The sequence below is a fragment of the Anser anser genome, assembly GCF_964211835.1.
Source record: "Anser anser genome assembly, chromosome: 19".
In the NCBI taxonomy this organism is placed as follows: domain Eukaryota; kingdom Metazoa; phylum Chordata; class Aves; order Anseriformes; family Anatidae; genus Anser; species Anser anser.
This window is the reverse complement of record NC_139740.1, coordinates 11,372,007-11,395,284: the sequence shown is the minus strand read 5'-3', so window position 1 is coordinate 11,395,284 and position 23,278 is coordinate 11,372,007. Positions and strand designations below refer to the sequence as shown.

General features: G+C 37.3%; 1 protein-coding gene across 18 annotated transcripts; it reads right to left on the bottom strand.

The window, feature by feature from the left end:
- Positions 1 to 142: 142 nt before the first annotated feature.
- On the bottom strand, positions 143 to 23,239 carry ZNF207 (zinc finger protein 207). Of its 18 annotated transcripts, none has more exons than XR_014574018.1 (15): positions 23,025 to 23,236; positions 21,510 to 21,636; positions 20,908 to 21,046; positions 19,854 to 20,024; positions 19,068 to 19,143; positions 18,518 to 18,565; positions 16,352 to 16,422; positions 15,145 to 15,305; positions 14,276 to 14,368; positions 12,825 to 13,067; positions 11,935 to 12,097; positions 11,303 to 11,789; positions 9,132 to 9,248; positions 6,975 to 7,029; positions 143 to 2,383 (listed from the first exon to the last, which is right to left on the bottom strand). XR_014574018.1 is itself a non-coding variant. In XM_083805405.1 (13 exons), exons 1-12 carry the CDS (start codon positions 23,063 to 23,065, stop codon positions 11,629 to 11,631), a joined length of 1,494 nt encoding a protein of 497 aa, XP_083661531.1. In that variant the 5' UTR covers positions 23,066 to 23,236; the 3' UTR covers positions 11,038 to 11,382; positions 11,606 to 11,628. The 18 variants fall into 18 exon arrangements, 9 of the variants coding, with proteins under 9 accessions (XP_083661531.1, XP_083661523.1, XP_083661524.1 ...); XR_014574019.1 differs by having other exon boundaries at positions 143 to 2,380; XR_014574023.1 differs by having other exon boundaries at positions 143 to 7,029; positions 11,303 to 11,382; positions 11,606 to 11,789.
- Positions 23,240 to 23,278: the final 39 nt, after the last annotated feature.

Genomic DNA, 23,278 nt, shown 5'->3' with positions numbered 1-23,278 from the left:
ATGGTTTATAGGCAGAGAGCTAGTACAAAGTCATTCAAACCAAAACACGGGTGAAGGTGGATTTTATAAGCACTTTGAAACAGCTAACATTTGTTGCTATGATTTAAATAGGTCCTCGAGGAGAAAAAAAATACACAGAATCAAGGGTTCACTTATGTTTAATTAGAGACTGTTACAAAGTGGTAGATATACATTACAGATTTGTATATGTTAATTAACCATTCTTGAAGCATACGGTTCCCAAGGGATGCAAGTGATGTTAACTCCATATTCTCTTTCAATCTTCTTTGTAAACTGAATGCTAATAAAATTAAACTATGGTTACTGTTACTATTATTTACATGCACGAAAATGATGCCCATACTTACCGATTTCCCACCTTCTGGAATTAAATTCAACATTAATATTTTGCCACTTGTCATTTTTCAAAAGATCAGTGATTCCTTCCCTTTCATATCACTTACACAAAAGGTGGATCAAGTTACAAGAAAAATGTTCCTGACACACTAACTTCTGTGGCTGTATTACTACTGAGAGGATACTTACTTCAATTGCATGCTTTAAAATACCTTAAGAAGGAACTAAAAACTGGAGTTTAAGTTTGCTACACAGTGACTAGAATCTCTGAAGGGGCGATTTGGAGTCATTAAGCAGAAGTCTAAAGTAGTGTGAACTGACTCACTGCTGCCTCCTGACTGCATCACAACTGGAACGACTTTGAATTGCGTTAGACTGGACAGCTGCTGAAACAGTGCATCAGAACCTGAGCTACGAATTAAGACTGCTCACCTGATTGTGAAAGCTCAGATTTCATATTTTGTTTTGGTCCCATCTTAAAAGAAAAGAAATTCTACCAAAAAATTCTGTAATTATTTGTCAAAGTTTTGCAGGGAGATGACATTCTACCATAGTTCGTGGTCTAGGACAAGGGGAAATGGTCTTAAACTAAAAAGAGGATAGATTTAGATTAGACATTAGGAAGAAATTCTCACTGAAAGGGTAGTGAGACACTGGAACAGCTTGCCCAGAGAAGCTGTGGATGTCTCATCCCTGGAGGTGTTCAAGGCCAGGTTAGATGGAGCCATGGCCAACCTGATCTAGTGGGAGGTATCCCTGCCCATGGCAGGAGGGGTGGTACTAGATGATCTTTACGGTCCCTTGCAGCCCAAGCCATTCTATGATTCATATTAGGATCTATTCCAAAGAAATGTACTTTTTGTTGATGAAACAGAACACCACTACCCTTTAGTTATTCCCCATTCACTCCCAATCTGGGGTACAAGTAGAGCAGGTCAGCATTCAACCACTGTCAAAACTGAGACTTCACACGGTAATTCAGCAGCCAAAAGCAATCAGTTACTTATTTCAACTCATTACTGAGCAAATCGCCTTGAAACCTGATCCCCTTGAAACCTTACATTTTGGTATGACGAGCTGTGCCAACGTTGTATGAGACTTCAAAATTCTGAAACAAGCAATACTGCTGGAAGTGTCAAATCACTTACGAAAACAGAGTATAAAAGCATTCATATGAACTGGCAAAACTAACGTTTCTGTCTGGCTACCACACTAGTACACAGTCTTCCAATATTTTGTTTTTATATAATTATCCACCAATGATTTCAAAAGCCCTTCAAATTCACTGTGTGATGATTCACTTCACTTCACAAGTGTATGTTAAGGCACAGAGTTTCACAGCTTATGAAACTACGCTATGTGCCACAGCACAGAAAACTTTCATCTCCCACGCTGATAACATAGAGATGAGGTACACAGGGCTTAAATAAAAGTAAGCTAATAAACCATAGAACAAGAAGCTCCCAGCTTACAAGTACAGCAAATTAAAATTCTGTTGGCAGTAGGCAGTAATTAGCTAAAACTAAAGAAAAATCTAAAGATTACATTACTGCTACAGTCTTAAGAACAGAAATGCTTATCCCCCAACATAAAAGCCAATATAATACCCTGTAATTGGTTCACTGATAAAACAGCCTTTTATAACAGGCACGATACCAAAGAACTAACTTTGATTTAATATCTTTATGTTTTTCAGTAACACCAAAGGCAACTTGTTAAAGTTCTATATTAAATTTTCCTTGTGCTTGCAGATATTACTGACCCACAAGAGTAGTTAAAATCATTACAGACCTTTAAAAAAAAAACAACAAAAAAACTAGACGTTCACTCACTACTGAAAACAGTAGTAGGTAAGAAAGATACATTGACATTTCAGAGATCAAAATTCCCCTTGTACTGAAATGGTATCATTTGAACATATTTCAAATAGAAATGTCAGGTACTTACAGATTAAACTAACCTGTACTGGCAGTGCTGTGGGATATTTCTTCTCTACCAGTAAGTAGCAAATGCTGAAATTCTGCTGCTAGTTGACAAAAACACAAATTGTATTAAACCAAGGAGTTTAACCCATAATTTAGTTTTTCATTAAAAAAAAAGCTGCCAACCTTCAATTACTGTAATTTGTTGCTTAAGAAAAGCATAAGAAGTCAGGGCAACTATAACATTTCTGGTATTTTTGACACAAAAGCCAGAAGTTTAACAAGGTAATCCCTTTGCCTAACACAAATATAAAGGAAATTACAATACTTACATTGTCATGGTCCTTCATTAAATAGTCTCAAACTGTTTTTCTTATTCTAGACTTTACCAATGAAAGAGCAAAGTGTATTTTCTTCGACTAGAAGCTAAAGAATTCAGTAGTTGCAAGTATCACACTCTTCTACAACACAATGAGGGGGGGAAAAAAAGATTCTGCATGAAATTTTTCTTTTAAATCATCATATAATTCCCTACGTTGGGACACAATGAAATAATTTCCTTTGGTTGCATGGCATAGTGTTTGGTAATTCAAAATTACTATTAGCTAAAACCATTTATAAATATTGGTTACTAAGGGCAGAAGAAGCTGACCCTCTTTCTAAAAAGCACCTGGGACCATGGTTAAGATGTAGACAAGATTTACAACGAAATTTTAGACATTAGAAACTTGAATCTGTTATAAAGGTAGCTAGCTAACAGATATGCTGTAACTGCAAACAAGGTATTTTTTTTTGGAAGCTTTCAGGCTCTCAAAGTTGTGTGCTCCTTTGTTTTTAGTCGAGATGTTACTTGCACGAAAATACTACTGTTTCCTCAAAACATTCTAACTTCCTTAAGATAAGTTCAAGACTTATTTATGGAGAAGTTAAATTCATTATTACGGAAACAGCAGTGCTGCTGATTGTTCCTACTGCCTGTAAGAACAGCCTACAATAGAGCCTGTAACAATCAAACAAGTTAGTGTAAACTTGCTCAAAAGGTTCAAGTGCCTCATTACTCACAACAGTGAACAGATGTGTAAATACCAACCCTCACAGAGGGTCATCATACAGTCAATACTGACTCATCGGAATGATCAGAACAAAGGATCGAAGGATAACGTCCTGGACCACATGGTTCAAGAAAGGATATAGCTTTCTGCAAAAGCAGCACGCTGAAGTGCCCAGCTCCCTCAGACAGACCTTCCAAGTACTTTCACATAACACGAGTGTATTCACTATACACCACAATCTATAAATACTGTACTTGAACTGCATTTTCTTCCAGTAGAGCTTTACCAAGAATCTGCCTTCTCTGACAATCAAGATCGTATAAAACTGCTGCTTACAGAATAAAAAAAAACTTCTCAAAGTTCTTTTCAAAACTTAAAAAAAAAAATAATCAGTTCTGTACATTACACTTCAGAGTCACTTTTCTATCTTGATCCTCTCAAAGGCTGCCTCCAAGGTTTTCTTACCCCCAAATATCTACCTAGCCCAGCTCCAATAGAAAAACACAGTCACCAATGGCTACATTTTTATAAAACCCAGTCACCACCAATACTTCTCTGGTCTGAATACTTTGACAGAACGTATACACAAACTAAAAAGTTCTTTTGGAGGTAGCCTATTTCTTAGAGTATTATTTAAGGGCCACAATCTTTATTAAACATGGCACAGAATACATCACACAATTCTACAGCAAGTCAAAACTTCATGTGTGATGCATACTTTACATGCCACATTTCTCATTCACTTCTCTTTTCAAGACCAGTGGGTACAAATTCACCCAATTTAGCACAATTTCAGTAATTCCTGACCTTAGGAAAAAAAAACCTCAAGTACCTCTACATAAACTTAAATAAAACCAAACTTTCCAAAGCCTATTTCCATTAATACCTAATATAAGTCAGGTGACTAAAATATTATGACTAAAAATTCCACAAGCAATGAAACGTACAGCTTTGTGATATACAGACTGCTGCAATACTGAAAGCTGCAATACTGACAGCACGCAGAAGTGTCAGTTAAAAACACACTACCAGCCATCAAAATAAAAAACAGAAATAAAAGTAAAGTTTTTTGGAACTATCCTCCTTAGATGCACATGAGGCAGGGAGGAGGTCACTAACAGAACTTCAGTAAAGGAGCATGATATGAGCCTTTTGCACTAGATGAGTATTTTACAAGTTGTTTTAAAGAAATGACAGGGCAACTGGTCTAACAGCTGAGGACATATTCCCACCTTTTTAGCAGAGAGCCATTATGCCATCCTTGTGACTAGAAATACAGCAGTACTTTCACATGTACCTTTTAGGATTAAGTACAAAGCAAATGGAGAACACATTAGTTGCTGCAAATTTAAGCATAAACATTAGTCTGTGGTAACAGATCAGAGTAACATGGATATAACCTGATTAAAGCTACCAACACCCAAACATAGAACAAAAAACTTCTGTCCTGTCCAGTCCTTTCAAGACTTATGGAACGGACAGAAACATACACAATGGAAGTGAAGAACGTGTGAACTACAAGAAAACCCTGAGCTAAAAGCCTTAATCCATACAGCGACAGCATGGAATTGTCCTAGTGTCAAATGTGTCTTTCAGAAGTAGTATGAAATTCATTTTCCTGAAATTGTCCAAAAGCAGTTTCAAGAAAAAAAAAATCCATAGCAATGTGATGCTAAGAAGTACCACGCTTTGTGAGCAGAATATGCAAAGCCACAAAGAAACGGCTAATTTACTCCTGAATATTAGTACACACAACTTAATAGCAACAATGAAAACCAGAACTGCATTTTTGAAACATTTTTCCATGAACATAACAAACCTAGTTATCTTCAGTAAAATCAGATCAAAAGTTTAATCTGAAAACATATAGCTCGGAGTATCAATTCATTAGATATAACCCAAGCGTGGATCTAAGTAGGGTACTCCATTATAGACAATACAGCATTTGTGCTGAATTTCAGCTTTGTGTGCTGAAAACTGAATATAAGTAGCTGCATAAAAACTACCTCGTGTTGCATGAGTCTTAAATGGAAACTGATGATAAAGTTCACTACCATGCATTTGAAATTTGGCTATTTTTTCATCTCAAGCCTTCACAAGATAAACTTAAAGCAAGAAGTACAAGCCATACTGAAAAATATTTTTGGTTAAATGTTTCCTTAGATATTCCAGGAGAAGTAAGAACTAAACCAAATGTTCCTATAGACCAAATATGCGAAATAAAGACTAGTTGCAGTAATGTATCTTAGAGTTGTTCTCATCTTCACTGTTATCAAGTACAGCATCACAATGAGAATTAGAAAAGCAACACCATGCTTACTAATTACTTTGAAACAGTTCACAGAGGATGTCAATTTTCCAGTCAGAATAGACTACTTGGGAGACCCCCTATAGTGAAAATGTAAAGGGCAGAGTACAAAACGAGTACAACAGGAGTGTGAAATCCATTCTTTGAACTAAAGAAGAATTACAACTCACTTTATCCTTTAATTAAACTTGCTGAAAATCACAAGTGGGTCATTATTCAGCACAACCTTGAAAAAATGAAACATTTTGCTCATCAAAAAAATGCCACAAGTTAAAAAAACACAAAAAACAAAAAAGATTTAAAAATCTGACTCCAATGTTTGCTAATTCAAGAATTCCATTGCTGACAGGCTGCAAGAACTCCTTGGTCAAAATCTGTTCTTCTGAGGCTGAAGTTGTCTTTAAGCAACCTCAGTCATTCAAAACCAATACATTTCAGAGTGAGCAGTAACACTAACGCTAGTTTTTCACAAGGGGTAATATTTTTATTTTTTTTTGCTATCTACTGAAGAAAAGTAGTAACTTCAAATTCCCATATCCTTAAGCAAATTTTGGATATGCAACAAAATTCCTCCAGGTTTCAAGGAAACGCAAGCATTTTCAGTACATCATTGCAATAGACAAAATATTAGGTAGTTGGGTGTATTTAAGTGACTGATGCAAAGGTTTTCCTGAAACTGATGAACTGAAACATCTGTGGTTTTGATTTCTCATTCTTCCCTTCTACTTTACAAACTTGAATATCTACTTCTTCATAGGGCTCTACATTAATATTCATTGTGGCACAGCTCACAAATGCAGCAGTTAATATCCTCCTCCACAGAAACCGTATTCTGTAATTTAGGCTACACAATTTTGTAACTAGTAATATCACTTATTAGCTAAATACCTAAGTATTTTAAGTACTTCAATAAATACATCTCCCCAGTAAAGGAAACATGAGTAATTAACCTTTACATGCCACTACTTCAAAGACTACACATAGTCACATTACCAAAACCAAAAACCAGTACAGCACAAACACAATGCAGGGAAAGGGGGCAGGGTACAGCGTGGCTGAAGGACTACCTGACCAGCCATGAAGGAAACACGTTCTGTAAGAGAAATGGTACCCAAACATCTTACAACACATTCCCTCCCCCTAAGACTCTTAAAAACACAGTGATAATAAAAGGATAAATATTAATATAGAGCCCGTCTACCAAAAGAATAAAAAACCTAAATTAAAATAAATTTAGGGGCCTTCACCAAACTTGCTGCAAGTTTGGGGACATAAATATCCAACAGCCATAAAGCTGTGAAAGCCCCTGGAAGGAATAAAATAAATCCCACTTGCCTCAGACTGAACAGGGCAACACTGAGACTCTGCCTCAGCCTGTCCTATGGCAGGGCTATAGGAAGAAGAAAAATTTAAGTTTTAGAAAAAACATGACCCAATTAAGTGAAAGACATGCATTCAACGTTAACAAAATTCCAGTGATCAAGCAAACAAAAGGAAAGGACTGCTATATCACCTACTTTGTTAGACCAAAACAGAACTTTTTTGTAGTTCGCAGCTAATTCTGAATTGCACAGTTCATTTTGCTCTGTAACTTGATCAGTGGAACATAAGTCAGTTGTTCCGGGGCATTTTTTCCATAACCAATAGTATTTTTTTCCATTACCAATAGTAGTTACTGTTCTAATTCACAAAACGTTGAGTTAAAGATTCCATCAGCCACTGAAAGTGTTGACCCTCACCTTAATTTTTATGTAGAAGCTAGACCGGTACAATTATTAAGACATTTACTATTTTAAAATGACATTAATTACCATTTTAAATTGCAGCCCCAGCTCATGGACTGGTACATCAGTCTTAATTTAACTGAAGAGTCATAATGCCCTTCTTACTGTTTCTGAAACTCAAGTAATCTTGGTATTTCATTTTTTGTCTTGTATTTGGAATTATTTGATTATTGTAAAATAACTCCAGGTTATATCCCGTACACTTTTATCTTGTTTTAAGAAAGCAAGTTATAAAATTCTGTGCAAGTATCATTCAAGACATCCATACACCGAAATAACTGCAGAAACCATAGAAGGCAGATGCAGCTGAATATGTTTCTAGAAGCTTGTTTATGTTCTCCCATGCATGCACAGAGCGAGGAATAGTAATCCACTGAAATCATTAGATATACATCCCAGCCTCAAATTTATTATCAACGCCTAAAAATCTCATCTGTGGAAGGAAAAAAGCTCCAAACATTTTAGAAAAAAATTTTGTCCATATAAACCAGACATATTTTCAAAATTTTATTTAAAACAGACTTTGCAAAAGGTAGAAAGATATCCTAAAAGAAGAACAAAACAGTCATATCAACATGTCTGAAAAACTATCACGGGCTCTTCTGAGATTACTTCATGCCAATTTCAACCCTTTAACTCTAAAAATTAGCAAATATACAAGATCAGCCTCATAATGATATTGAGACACCATGCATGAAATAATTTAGAACTTCTTATACGAGTCCCAGATGCCATACACACTAAATATCTTGCATAAGCATTTTTCCCACCTGTGTCTAAACAGTTTCTTGCAGCCTGGTTTGTTTGATTTTTCATATTCAACACTGACATTACGTTCAAATTTAAATAAAAACTGATCAAAAGCCATTTGCAACTTCTCATTTCACTATGAGATCTGCCACAGGAAATTCAGGCAACAACTGAAATCAAAGCTTCTGCCCATGTGATTATATCATCACAGTCCTGTAACAGATATGTTTTGCTGTACTCATAAAGCCTTCTGCAACCCCTTTCCAGGGGTTGATGAACTAAAGCAAAAAAAAAAAAAAAAAAAAAAGGTCTGCATGGCTGCATGACATTAGGAATTTTGCTGGCAAAACTATGCTGACTAAACTTTGTACTGTAAACCAAGCCTTAGTCTTTATACAAGCAATTAATACATTCAAAAGAGTTTTACCCTTTTTTGGGAAGCACACCATAAATCCAACTCTCTGAACATTAAGAAGCAGTATCCAAAGAAATGAAGGCAGGGACCAACAGACAACATATGCACTGAAATACCTGCCTGTTTTCAGGAGAAGAGTACGTACAAGAGACACAAGAGTAACTAGAGATAGCAACATCGCAGCTCTTATAGCACAGAAATGACAGGAGCAGGAAAGGCAGTATCCACGTGAAAAATCACAGAAAAACTGTTCACCTGCTTGTTGCATATTATTAGAGTACCATACAAATAACACGTGGCAGTGCTTAGTTAAGGATTATAACAATGTTATTACTAAGAAAAACTCAATTTAAAATGTGTCTGCACTGTAAGTCTGCATAGTATTAGCTACAAAATGATGCTATTATTGGAACAATCACATTTACTATTTAATTGGGGAAACTCTTAATAAAGACAACTTGCAGAATATGCTGAGTTAACAGTACATGCAGTAAGGTTTTCAAGTACTTTCCCAGGAAAGGTAGGGTTCTGAAAACAACGTACCAATGAGTTACAGAAAGACACCAAAGGGAGAAGGTATTTGCTTTACTAGGGGCAGGAGGGCCAAGCATCCTTACAGCAGCAATATGATCTTCAGAAAAAGCAAGACGTTTCATAGTTCTAAATGCAAAAGTTAAGATCAATTTATAATGTATGAATTTTATGCATAACATTACAAAAAACATTAAATGCAAGACACTAAAAATCTCTCCAGTGCTTTGTTTTGTAGTTATCCTTATTAGATAAAGAAAAACAGAAGAAAACCAGAGTATAAGAGCATTGCCTAAGCAAAACAGTTTTATCTGTTAGACTTTTGTATAAAGCAAGATGAAGAGCTAACAAAACATCTGACATCAAGGCCCACTCAGCACATTTGCAAGCCAAATAGTGCACATCTGACAGGTGACCAGCAGATAACCAGTGACCAGAGAAAACTGCTTCTCAACAGAGGCTTGGAGTTATGGTCTTAAAACTGCTAACCATTTCAGAAAAAGTGCCTGACAATTCTTAATGGTTAAACTAAACTAATGCAATTCAGCTGGAATTAGAATGTACTGGATGCTCCAGTGCCTTCATGAGGTATTCCATGACCCCAAGTTTGAAGTTGAGAGACAATGTAGTATAGTAGCTGATCTGTATTTCTGAGCAGCTAATAGAATATGGAATAAAGCCACATGAAGTACTTCAAGTTTAGCTAAAAATACACCCATGAGACTTTCAAGTGAAAGAATCACAATACTCATTATAACAACTAGGTAAAAAAAATCCACCGTCAACAAAAACACATATGGAACTTAAACCAATACAAAAATACTGAAACTCTTTCTAGCCTACGCTAAAAGAGGAGATATCCCCATAACCTAAGTTGCACAAATAAGGCTTGAGGCTGGAACATGTATTTAAAGTTGACCTGCAAATGAAAAAATCATCACAACAGGTGGAAAAAAGGAGTGAAAAGACAAGGAAAGCTCTAGCTTCCGTTCCCTCCAAAATGTCTCCCCCTCTGCATTTTCATTCTCACCAGAAATATAACACGTTAACACAGCAATGTTAGACATTCAGAGAATTACAGTCTTGATGGTCATCTGTCCTTTTACTCAGAAACAGATAACTAACCTGTATGGGTAAGATTTCTCTGTGATAGCTGTAATTAGGAGAACTGATGGAAAAATCTCCTACTCTACACATTTCCATTAACTGGCTCAGGAAACTTGGCCTGAGCCAAGCTTACAGCCTGATCACAGCACATAGTAGAGGGCTCATCCTATAGGACGATGTGAAATTCTGAATATTCTGAAAATAGAAATGCAGCATGCAACATATTACTCTATTCCCCTTAGTTTCTTTTGCACACTGAGAAGAAAGTCAGGTTTCTTTTTCTTGTTTGCAGGTCAACTTAAATACAACATCAACTGGAAGTCACTCACCCATGTGACATGCACCTAAGCTTCTAGAAATCTTCATCTAAAAGGCTCCTGAAGTTCATATGCTTTTGCACATTTAAAAAGAGTCGGTCAAGGAATGAACTAACAGGAAACATCTTGCACTAGCATGCATCTTGCAGCAATCACTTTTATATCCTACAAATAAGTGCCAGGACTAGAAATCATTTAAAATCATTGAGGACAAGAAAGCACAAATAAGAAGCATATGCCATCATGAGAAATTACAACCAAGAGTTAAGATGTGCCTCCTGCAGCCTCATTTTTGATGCGTCAGTTAATAAGTGTACAGGTCTTGTCTACTCAGACGTGCAGCTAAGGAATAACTTAAGCTTTAAAATAAGGAATTGAGACTTTATCAAAAAAGCACCAATAATTGTGTTCATTACACCAACAGCTACCGTGGCATGCATCTGTACAAACCTTTCAGGCAGTGGTCCACAGCTGGTCATGAATGAAAAGGCATATAAATTTTTCTCTTCTTTTATTACAATGAAGTTTATAACAGTACAGAAAAGTCACACGACCTTAGTGGGTCAGTTTACTTAAACCCTGGAACAGGAGGAACTCTAAATACATTAAATATTGTTACATGTTCAGACTTAAATGTACAAGTAGTTGGGAACAGTTACAGCCCTCACCAAACTATGTTGGGGACACAAAGTCCAACAGCACTTGAAGTGCTGTGAAGGCATCATTTCACAAATAGCAACATAATGTTACAGAACTTGCCTTTAAGGTGGTATGTTCATGTAATTCCAGCGCCTTCACAATTTAACGAACCATATTTACTATACTTCACTTCTAAAAACCTAGATGAAACATGAAAAAGAAGCCATACAGTATAAATTGCAACATCAGGAAAAGTTCCTGTTATTATTCCAAATAAATTTTCCCATGTAAAATAAGAATGTCCAATAGTTCCTTGCATGTGGGGAAGATACTTATTTTTTTTTAAAGTCACAATGAAGCCTTAATTGACGGAAGCTTGGCTATATTAACAGCACAAGATGAGAAAAGGTTTAATCTCCAAACCTATTAGAGCGTGTGTAGTAGCATCAGTAGCGGCCACCTTGCGACATTACAGGAGGTCTCATTCCCATTGGAGGACGAGGAGGTCCACTTTGGTAGGGGGGCACCATCGGAGGTCCCTGACCATAAGGAGGCATCGCCCCAGGAAGATATCCTGGCATGCCCTGGTGATGAGCACCATACTGACCTATAAACAAAATATTTAAGATGCAAAGAAGAATTCATTTTGCAAATGGACAAAGCTGTTTTTCACAGTACGTCACTAAGTTTTAAAGAAGTTACAGCAAATACAAATCTTCTAGAGAAAAGAAAACTAGGAAACTTGTGATTACCATGAGGTGGCATGGGAGGTCTCATCCCTTGTTGCTGTGGAGGAATTCCTGGCTGTGGTGGCATCATACCTCCAATTGGTCCAACTGGTGGATTACCCAAGGAAGCTTGTCCTGGCCGAGGAAGATTACGCTGGTATTTAGGCAACTGTGCCCTTCTCTCTTCCTAAAACCAGGAATAGACAACCATAACATGCTGTAAGATAAACTCAGCAAAGGCAAAGTAAATAAATGTAGCAAAAGTGGATTACAGGTACTGAACTATCAGTATCTCAGAAATTCTAGGTTGCTGCCAGTAAACATTTCACAGTAACATTTGGATTTTTCCCTCTTCTGCCAAAGTTACTGCATTAATATTGGCTAATTCAGTATTTTGCACACAACACAAATTCTCCTCCTCCCTCAGCTGAGGAAAGCCTTTTCCTCACAACAAGATGAGGCAAAACAACAAATGCAGATCTAGAGATATCCGAACTAAAATTAAGTTTCACTTGTTTTATCCATCAATTCCTGATTTCTGATTGCTGTAATAGCACCAAGACCACTTCAAACTGTTAAGTCCTTCGTCTTACACTCATTAGCTGCATCTATTTAACTTCAAGCTTAAATCACAAACAGAAATAAACTCCAAATCGTATTTTCAGTTGAGCAATTCCCTATCAACAGAAAGGTAAGACTGAGATCTAAAACAGGATCATTGCAGGATGGCAATCATCACTTCTCAACCAAGGACATTTTCTCAGCATGTGGTTCTGTTATATTAGTCCTGCAAGTTTTGCAATCTCACCAATATTAAAACATTGTTATACAGAACATAGAAAAAATTCTACTTAAGTCAGCCATATCGGCATAAACTGCACTTTCTTTAAGACAATTAAAATATTTTAACTTACCAGCGATATATCCTCATCTGGATGGATCAACTTACTGGTTGCACTGGTTGTCGTAAGGGTAGCAGGCTTACTTGTTATAGATGTAGCTGGCTTAGCTGCAGTACTGTTTGTTGTGCTAGTGGTTGAGGCTGTAGACTGTGTGTAAGCAGGGAATGTAGGCTTGGGGGGTTCTGTTGTTGTTGCAGGTGTAGAATTCAAAGGTTTGAAATCAGTACCAACTGGACCTGGAACAGCCGCTGCAGCCTGTGAAACACAGAGATAGATCAATATTTATTTCTTAAAGCATAAGAAAACTTAAAAGATGTCTGCTAGACCTCTGAAACCTTCCAGTGAGATACATAATTAAAATAAGCTTGACAAAAGTAAACTTCAGCCTTATCACATACTAAAGCAACTGAAAACAAGACAAAATAAAACCCAGTATGTACATACATATATATATATATACACACACACACACAGGAAAATCTAAAATTTGCAGGTCAAAAGCCACAACTAGAAAAAAGAAACAACAACAAAAAAATCCTATCAAAATTTTTACCTCAAATACTGAGTTTGGTAAAATGTCTAAATCCTTCATAAATCACAGATTTATTAACAGCCTATAAGTATAAATTGTCTCACTAAATTATTAGCAAACTTTAGCAACCATTAGTTTAGAGCACAGCTCAGTGTTAGCATTTATTAAAATTAGGTATTTTAAAAATGTTTTTATGAAACATTTAAGAAAACTCTATTTTATCTTTTAAGCATTCTCTCCAAAAATATTAGTGTTTTTTTTGTTTTGTTTTGTTTTGAAGTACTGTATCTCTCTACAGACCTTTAGTATCATTTCTGAGTGAAGAATCAACTGAAGGCAGATGAGGTCAGATCACTACTGATCACTACAGATGCCAGCATCTCATCTTTCCTACTTTGTTCTTAAATTAAAATTTTTAAACAAGAAAAGTTGGCTTTATCAGGCTCTCTCTGAAGATGCACTAATCTTCAAAGCAAGCTTTAGTTATGAGAGAATGCTTTTGTTTACAGTTATTCTATGAATTCTTTGCTGAACTTTCCTGAAAGTATTTCCATTTTTTGCACGTAAAGCAAATCACAAAATTCCCTACATTACGATGTACCATATTAAACATTGAACTAAAAAGCCTTCACCATGCATCAAGCTAACCACTGCCCACTAAAATGCATTTAACTGCTTTCATGCTTTTTTAACCCTTTAGAACCAGGACACAGCATTTCATTTTTTCACTCTAAGAAAAATTGGGCACTTTGACATGCTTATTTCTAGTAAAATGCAACTCACAATCAAGGACTCTGCAGTTTTACCAGCTAAACATAATCAGGAATACAACAAATTATCTGAAGATGTTTAGTCAATTTTAGATTTTACAGAACGGTCCAAAGGGTTAAGTTGCAAAGCAATTTGGTTTTATCTGTGACTTCCTGCGTACTTGTGCTGTGCTAGGAAACAGAGCGTTAGAAGATGCTGACAGACTTTCTGAATTGGAGGAAGCTGTACTTGAGCTTGTGACAGGTGTCCCCATCTGTAGCATAAAAGAAAGGAAACAGTGAAAAGTCTCCAAACAAATGGGTGGAAAGTGTCCAGATGAAAGGATTTCTTATGCTAGGGGCTGTGCTTTTGTAAATGAGCATCTTCCCTGTAGAAGTCCAAAATGCAAATAGGACACTATGAAGTTTTCTGCAACATACTCGGGAGCAAGTAAAAACTTATACACAGCAAGTAAAATCAAAACGTAGGTTACAAGCCATTTTAAGGCTATAAACTCCCACTTCCCTCCCCAAAACATTTAAACCAAGCTTTACCACCTTAGTTAACTCAAACTTTGTAAAGCAAAAGACCTCATTCAGACAATGTTTAACCCAATTTGAACAAAACTACAGAATAAATTAGTCCTTCTATTGGTAAAAAGCCCATTACGAAAAGAACAAGGGAGAACAAGTCATGTCAAGATTTCCACTTTGGAAATGTTAGGGTAAGTTCTATACAAGCAGATTCCTGTAGCTGACTAACACCTCCCTTCACCCACCCAAAGCACCCTTATAATGACAACTGAAGGGGTTAACAAACAAAGTGTTTTGCCTACTCCTTTCTTCCCCACTGCTTACAGAACTTCAGTCTGGTTTCATGGCTGTTGTAAGACAAACAAAAGAATCTTTTAAAATTCATTCAAACACTACACTGAATTAAGAATCAACACAAGCAAGAAATGTAATCAGTTATTTCTCAGGTCTCCTCACTGTTGACACAGTGGTAATTTGAAGACGATAGCAACAGATTCCAGGCTATGAGATACCTTACCTGCCCTGCACTCGGAAAGAGTGGTTTAGTAACTGGAGGCTGAGGGGTAGGTGCTGACACAGCAGGAGCTGGAGGTCTGTTAAGGATGCCTGGTGCTGTAACAGGCTGTGCTTGTGTCATTGGAGGCATCCCAGGACGAGGACCAACAGGTGGCGGCATACCTACAGACCACAAAGAATCTGTAATGACTCACACTCAAGGAAGGAGCAGTATTCCTTCAGAGGATTCTGTTGCCAGTGCTCTTTACAATCAAGTCTTCTCTAAGGAATATATATTTTTAAGGCAATAGTAAAAGAAAATGTAACAAAGTGTAATGCCAGCAGTCAGTCACCATATACAGCAAGTGCAAAAGGCAGAGGTCACGACCCATTTTAAGACCATCAATTTCCCTCCTCCCTCCCCCAAACAAACAAAGTTCTACCTTAATTTACCCCTAAACACCAATAAACGTCCATGTATAGGCAGTACCTCAAACACTTCTGAGCAATACTGAATCAAGTCATGTTTTCTACTACAATTTCACTGATAGAAGATAGTTATGCTCTCAATAAATCAAGGCAATTAACTCTGTTTTTAGCACGCTGTGCCTATGCTGCTCTAGGAGAGGCTGAGACAGGAAGTTAACAGCTCACACGGCTTCCTACACATTACTGTGCAGCAGAACCAGGCTGTAGCTGTCCCATTGGCTTGCTTCCTCCTCCAGTGAGAAATCTGGGCAAACCAGCAAATCTCAAACCACCACCTTCTGAACACAAGGCTGTTTGAGAGCTACAGAAGTTCAACAGGTCTGCTCTAGCTATGGTATGATCAAAATTCCAGTTAATCTCTTTACAGAAGTATAACATCAAGACTATTTCTCATTTCCCACAACATTTTTAAAAATAATTTTAATTATAGTTTTCCAGCTGCAGCCACAGACATTAAAAGAGAAGAATGAAGAGAGACTGGGCAACACGAAAAACAGGGAAACAGCAGTAAGAATAAAATTATATTCCATTTTTTTCTTTCACAACAGTACCAAACCCAACTACTTGTAGTCAAAAGCCACAAAATAATCACTTCACCTTTGCACAAGAGTGGCTTCTGCAGCAATCCATCTGCATCAAGGTGGTAGCATACATATGTATATTCTTTATAGAAATCTTAACTCTCAGCAGAAATAAAGTTTAACTCTCACCACAGTATGCATTTGACAGCCCTGACCTACCTGGTGGCATACCAGGCATAAGAGGTGGTATTCCTGGCCCAGGGGGCATCATTCCACCCATCGGCATCATCCTATTGAACAAAAAGCAAGCATCAGTAAGAACATCCATGATGAACTGTTAAAACAACTGGCACATACCTGTATTAGATTAAATACAAAAATAATTTCAGGAGGCAATCCAAAAACAGCAGACTCTAGAGAAGACGTGTTTTTCAACAAGAAAAAAAAGAAAACACACAGAAAACCTCCAAACACTTTTCATTTGAACTTTAACTCTTCAACCTTTCACTTCGTCTGTTATCAGATTCCAGAACTGGCATCCATCTTGGTATATATTTCAGGATATTAGTTTTGGTATTGTGTTCTAAGAACCTGATATTAATGTACTCAGAAAATCTGCATGTAGGAAAAACAGCAACTGCAATCACACTAAAATTGCTGTACTTCTGGTATTATACGTTTGTGACACCGCAAGTCTATTTGTGATTTTGGCACCCTCATACTATTTTGACTTCCTCTAGCGAGTGGCAGACAACCCAATTCTGTAAACCTAGGCACAAAACATTGATAAAAACAGAGACTAGAAGATAACAAGGCTTCTGGAGATTTAATTACACTAACTATTCCCTACACTCAGTATAGACAAGTGTGATTTTTTTTTATTTTTAAATGAGGAATCATTATTATTTTTCTTTCACGTTAAAAACAGGAGTGTTGTTTTTTTTTTTCCAGGCCAAAATAAGAGTGTATTTCCTAACAGAAAAGTGGAATTTAAATCTAAATGATTCTTTTTATCCTTATCTACCAAGCTACACTGCAAATTGTGTTCCTCCTCTAAACTACACACACAACCCTTAATATAAGCAAACTGCTCCTACGCAGGGTGGTAACTCCATTTAAAAAAATTGACAACGACACTAAATGCTTTTAAATTGGAAAACTATATACAAAGAATTCCTTTGCAGGGAACAAACCAAGTGTAGTTTAAGTTTGCCTTCATTTTTCCAGACACTCGAAGCTGGATTACAGGAAACAAAATAAAGGAATGTCTATTACTTATATGTTTGCTAGATAGAGCAAACTAAACAGACACGCAGCATTCGATTGAGTACTAGATCACAACTATGAAGCAGTTTCTATTTTATGTAACAGTCTAGAAACATTTACTGTTGCCATTTCAAAATCAAGTGAATCATCATAAAGAGGTGAACTCTGCAAAGCAGCTTGCTACCCAGCCTTACTAATCTAAACTTGTCTACTACTGGGAACAAGCAATCAGATGCACTAATGACTGGGAACATAGTACTATCACCCCTCTTTCTGCATTCATGGTTGGAGAAAGCAAATTCAGTCTTGCCATCCATTTTGATAACCGTCAAAAAAAAGAAAAAATGCTGGACACTTGCTTCCTGCTGCCACAAGGAAGATCACTTTCTAGAAAACTGCAGGGGCACGGTTAGAACTAGTGTCATGCTAAAAACTAAGCTGCTCCCCAGGTCCTAGTTCCTTTGCTCATTTCTAAATAAAAGGTCATCAGGTTAATTTAGCAAAAGCTTATGTTTAACCAGGTAAAAGCATAACATAACATTCAGTGATTTTTTTTGGCAAATTCATTTGCATGTTTTACTAGGTAACATTACAGTCACCTAAAGGTAATAAAGTTTAAGGAGGACTAAACACCCACAAGCTTGATAAAATTCTTTTCAGCTTCCACCAGAAAAGTTACAGTCATGAACATCCACAAGATGTTTAAGATATGATTTTTAAATTCAAAGACTGTTAAAACAACATTTGTGTTTCAGAAGAGAACAACCTCTCACCTTAGTGAACTTTAAAACTCAAGCACAAAGCTCCTGCAGCAAGTCCTACAGGGTAAAGGACTAAGCACATAGAGCTGTACATATTCAAGAAAGGATATAAATCCCAAAGGGCCTATTTTATTAATATACTGTAGAATGCATTTCTCACAATATGTGGCTTTGTAGTAACCATTTCAATGAGTAAAGTTATTTCTTTATTATACAACAACAAAACCTAACAAGACATTATTCCCAAACATCTCAGCAATATTCAGAGGTTTTCAGTAAGACAGTTTCAATCTTATCAAATATATGACATAAAATGGCATAATGAATGTACCTATAATTACGTTAATGAGATGCTTACATGTTTCCACCACAAAATGACTGCATGTATTTTCTTTGTTGATGTAATCTGTGAAAATTTATGAAAAAATCAAAAATCTAACTATGATTTTCCAAACACATTATGATAGGGTACTGTGTAAATCCCAAACAAACATAAAAACCAACATCTTACTCTTGCCCAAAATAAAATTTTTATTCTCATATTTAAAGAATAAATTTAAACTATTCACTATATATTTCCCCAATAGGTTGGATGACCGATAGCCAGATGCACATTTCTGTAATACACAAAGCAGTGGTTCCCAGAAGGCTTTAAACCAACAAAATAAAATTTAAAATTGTTACATTACTAAAATTAGGAAAGAGGCAACATACTTACATATAAAGTCATACTTCGACTATACTTCTAATGTTGGTTTATAGCCACCTAGATTTTTGGTGCATCCTAATATTAAAGTCACAGAGTTCACAGGTTCCTACATACGTTTTTCTAATTAGCTTTACTGTTTCTGTGACAGTTTAAAATGCACAGTATGAAAACGTAGTATTAAATCTTTCTAGCTACTCACCCAGGTGGCATCCCAGGCATCACTGGAGGCATGCCAGGCATCATTGGTGGAACACCTGCCATTAATGGCGGTATACCTTAACAAAGGAAAAATAAATTTTATACAACTCCAACAATATACGGTCTCTCACAAATCTAACCTAATAAACTTAGACTGAATAAATGTTTTACAGGAAGCTGTAAAAGATTATTTTTTTGAATTAACACTGCTTACAAATGATGCAATATAAAAGAGTATCTGCAAATCTGCATGATTCATTGTTCCCTGTCCTGCAAGACACCAAGTGTAAGCATTCTTAGTAGAGTCTCCAAAGAACAGGCCTCGTCATTGCAGAAAAGATCAGAAAAGGCCAGCTTGTAATGTCATTAATCAGAATTCTTTCTGCAATGTATTTGTAACCTGTGTATAAATTGCCTGTTGTATGTTAGCAGACTCTAAACACACAGTAGCCTTCCTGCTCTGTATTCCTGAAATCTTATTACGAAGGATCACAAACAGATGTGACCTGTGGATTTGTGTTTAAATTACTGATCTGCCTTAATAACAAATATATTACATATACCTTCAATCTAGATGCTAGTATTAGAAATCTTCACAAAGGAGAATGTGCACACCTACCCACTGTGCAAGGGTGGTGCGTGAACCTGGAGAAACCACATATGTGCACCTTACAAAACTATTTTAATACCTTTAACCCTAGAGTTGGAAGGAACAGATTATTATTCCAGCAGTGATTTGTACTCCTAGTCAATTTTTCAGTACCTAGCTCCAAAATACTATCCTTACCTGGAGGCATCCCTGGTGCACCTGGCACAGGAGGCAAACCTGGTTGTGCCATTGGGGGAATGTACCCCTGTTGTGGCTGAACTTGCTGGGGTTGAAATGAAGTTGAAGCTGCAGATTCATCATCTTCATACTCATCAGAATCATCTTGTTGTTTCTTTTTCTGGCTTTCTGCTAAATAATACAATGCATATGGTCAGATTGAAAGCAAATTCATTTTTATCTGGAATACATTATTTGGAACAAAAGTAATTTCAAATCTCATGTTCAAAAACTCACAGACTTACAGAGAAGTAAAGCTAAGTGAGCCTACTATCATCCATACAAATAAAAATGAAAGGAAAGTGACTCCACTGTAATAAACCTCAACATAATAGGGGTCTTCCTTCATGTCAGTCTCTGGCCGTTCAGAATAAGCCAGAACAACTCAAAGGAAAAGCACACTTAGAAAGCAAAGAAGTTGAAGTATTCCTGTATCATAAGAGTACTATGATTCCTAGCCTTTCCTCCAAAAAAGGGGAAAAAAAAATCACCATCCCCCTATTCACTGGGTAATAGTTTTATTTCTGAACAGGAAAAGAAAAAAAAATGTATCTCTTGACATTTGCCTGCCATGTAGGAAGACAGAAGCTGCAGTTAGGGATGTATTAACCCAGCCCTTACTCTTCCGAGGAGCGAGAGCTGTTTCACCCAGCTTAGTATGAGTAAGACAGACACAGGAAATCTTCACACAGGGGTAACACTTAATGAACCAGTTTTCAACATTTAAAAAAACCCCACCACAGAGGAAAAAAAAAAAAAAAGCAGCAGAAAACCCCACTTCAAACCACCAAAAACAGTTTTATACACAAAGCCTACACATAATGAATTGAGAGGCAGACAAATACTGTACATAAGAACAACATCTGCCTGTTATTTCAAGACAAATACTACCTACTGTATGGTTAAGATATATTGGTCAACCTGGATAGCAGACTCAAAGAATATATTCTGAAATATATTTAATTTAAGAAGTGTGCTAAAAAAAATACAGATAACTAGCTAGATCATATTTTACCCTGAGTTTTTTGTTCAAGTAACCTTCTCCGTTCCTCCATATCTTTTTCTGGAATGCCCTCCATGCCATAAATTTCCAGTTCAATGTCTGTTCTTCCAGGAATAGCATTTGGAACAGCATCTATTGTTTCTTTATGTACCTAAAGAGAAAAAAGAAAAAAAAAAAAAGTCCTCCTGACCACAACTCAGGTTACATTCTAAATTATTCCACCAGTTTACTGTCAAAATACAAAAGCAACATCCTTAAAAGGAAGAGTCTCTCTAGCCAACCATTTTCTTGGTACAGGGCAGCCATCACTGTTGGCTACTATTAAATTCTAAAACTAGTTTATAGACTTTTCTTTTGAACACCAATGCAACGCAATTCCTTCACTCCTACATCTTCAAAGTGACTGCAAAGATCTCTGCAACATACTCACCAGAGAACTGCTGACACAGCAAGAGCCCTGTCCTTGAAACAGAGCACTACCATCTTTCCCTCATCAGTTTTCATGATTGTGGAAGCCCCCAAAGAACACATTTTTAAGTTTATTAATTTAAGTTTATTAATTCCAATTTTAAATACTGTCAAGGAAAGTTTTCTGTAAGTCTAGAACTTCTTACCTGCATGCAGTGTATAGCTAAACCAGGTCCCGTATACAATTTCTTATGACATATATGGCATTTAAAGTGCTTTGCTTTTTGATGCTGTATAAGGATTTTTTCATCATCAAAATCTCTGTTACAATACCTATTGAAGATTGTTAAGGAAATATTTAATCCTGAAAGTGAGTTTCTACATCACACTAGGCTAACTAGCATTAGTGTTACTATATTTTTTTCTAAAGGAAAAAAAAAAAGCAGAGAAAGCATCTCTAAGCTTTCATATCAGAACAAGTATTGCATGGATGTCTGAAACCAAACCTCCCTCCTCACACCACCCATTGTTTCCCTCTTCAGATAAGTTACATGTGTCAGAAAACTGACAAGATGTGTACACACGACCACAATCATAATTTGAATCCATATTATTTGACAGATGAGTTTCAAGTCCTAGTTATTTCTAAGCAGACTCCTTCCTCTCTCTGCATACTTTAAGGTTTTTACAAGTTGCTAAAGCAGTAAAGGAGAAACAAATGGGAAATCCGCAAAAGGGAAGCAAAGCTAAATACTCAGGAGAAGGGCCTATTTAATAAAACGCAACAGTAACAAACGTTTATAACAGAGAAAAGGATAGTTTAAAATTTTTTTTCCAGTCATCCAGCTACCTCAAATCTTATGACATTACGTGATTAAGTAATTAATCTATCAGTCATTAAACAAATTTGGTTTTAAACTGAAATATTTTAAGGAAGAATTTTCCAGACTTCTGTGTGACAAAAGAGACAAACCGCTATTTTTTTCTGCAGATCAGCATTAATGTTTCAGTGAACACTCCAGACATCTTGCTAAGCAAGACAGACACATTTGTTACTAGTGTGTCCTTGCTAACACAACGTGCTCCCCACTTTCAGCAAAACTTAAGACCTATTAGTACCTGAAATAGAAGCACAGCTGCCATCCAACATAAACCGGTAAATGATCTCAAAGTAGATTATAAACTCCTTTATTACACGGTTTTAGATTCGGCAAAAACGTGAGAGAAAAAGTAATCCTGTAATCACCCTTTAAAAAACAAATTACAAAAGACTGATTTGAGAAAAACCGACCAATATTTCTAGATACTGAGAAACTGTACGGGATTTTGACGCAACGATTACAAATTTGGAATTCTACAATTAGCTCTCAAAAGATCTCTTTTAACCAGGCCTGCCTCGCTTTATTTATCCAGCAGGGCTTTCCCCCGTTAGCGCCCCCCCGTCCCCGGGCAGCAGCGGCCTGGCGGCCCGGCCCTGACGCGAGGAGGGAGGACAAGGCCGCGGGGGGGGGGGGGGGGGCGGGCGAGGGAAAGAGACGCTGAGGAAGGGCACGGAGCAGGCCCCACGCCGGCACTGAGCGGCGCAGAAAAGCAACGGGAGCAAACCCGAACCGAACCGTGACGGGACCAGGGGCCGAGGAGCGATCCCCGTCCTGAGGCAGCGCGGTGGGGCCGGGCCACGCTCCCCCCCCCACTCCCCTCAAACAGACGCAGAAGGATACCAGCACCAAGGCTTCAGCTGCTTCTTCTTCTTACGGCCCATGGCGACAACGCCCGCGACCTAGGCAGAAAAGCAAACAGCCGAACTCCTTCTTCCCTCCTTCCCTCCCCGCCAAGCCGCAGCTCCTACACCAGCCCCTTCCCGGAGGCGAGCGAGGCAGGCACAAAATGGCCGCCACGCTCCCTCCTGGCGCTGCCGCCGCGCTCCCAGCATGCACCGCGGCGCGGCGGGAGGGGGCAGCCCACGTGACGCGAG

Bases quoted from the DNA above. Each gene is read 5' to 3' on its own strand.
- ZNF207 (XM_083805397.1), bottom strand. From the start codon at position 23,065: ATGGGCCGTAAGAAGAAGAAGCAGCTGAAGCCTTGGTGCTG. The intron at 18,566-19,067 runs GTGAGTAGCTAG...AAATTTTCACAG, and splicing joins ATGCCTGGGATGCCACCTGG to ATTACATCAACAAAGAAAAT. The intron at 14,369-15,144 runs GTAAGGTATCTC...TTTATGCTACAG, and splicing joins TCTTTCCGAGTGCAGGGCAG to ATGGGGACACCTGTCACAAG.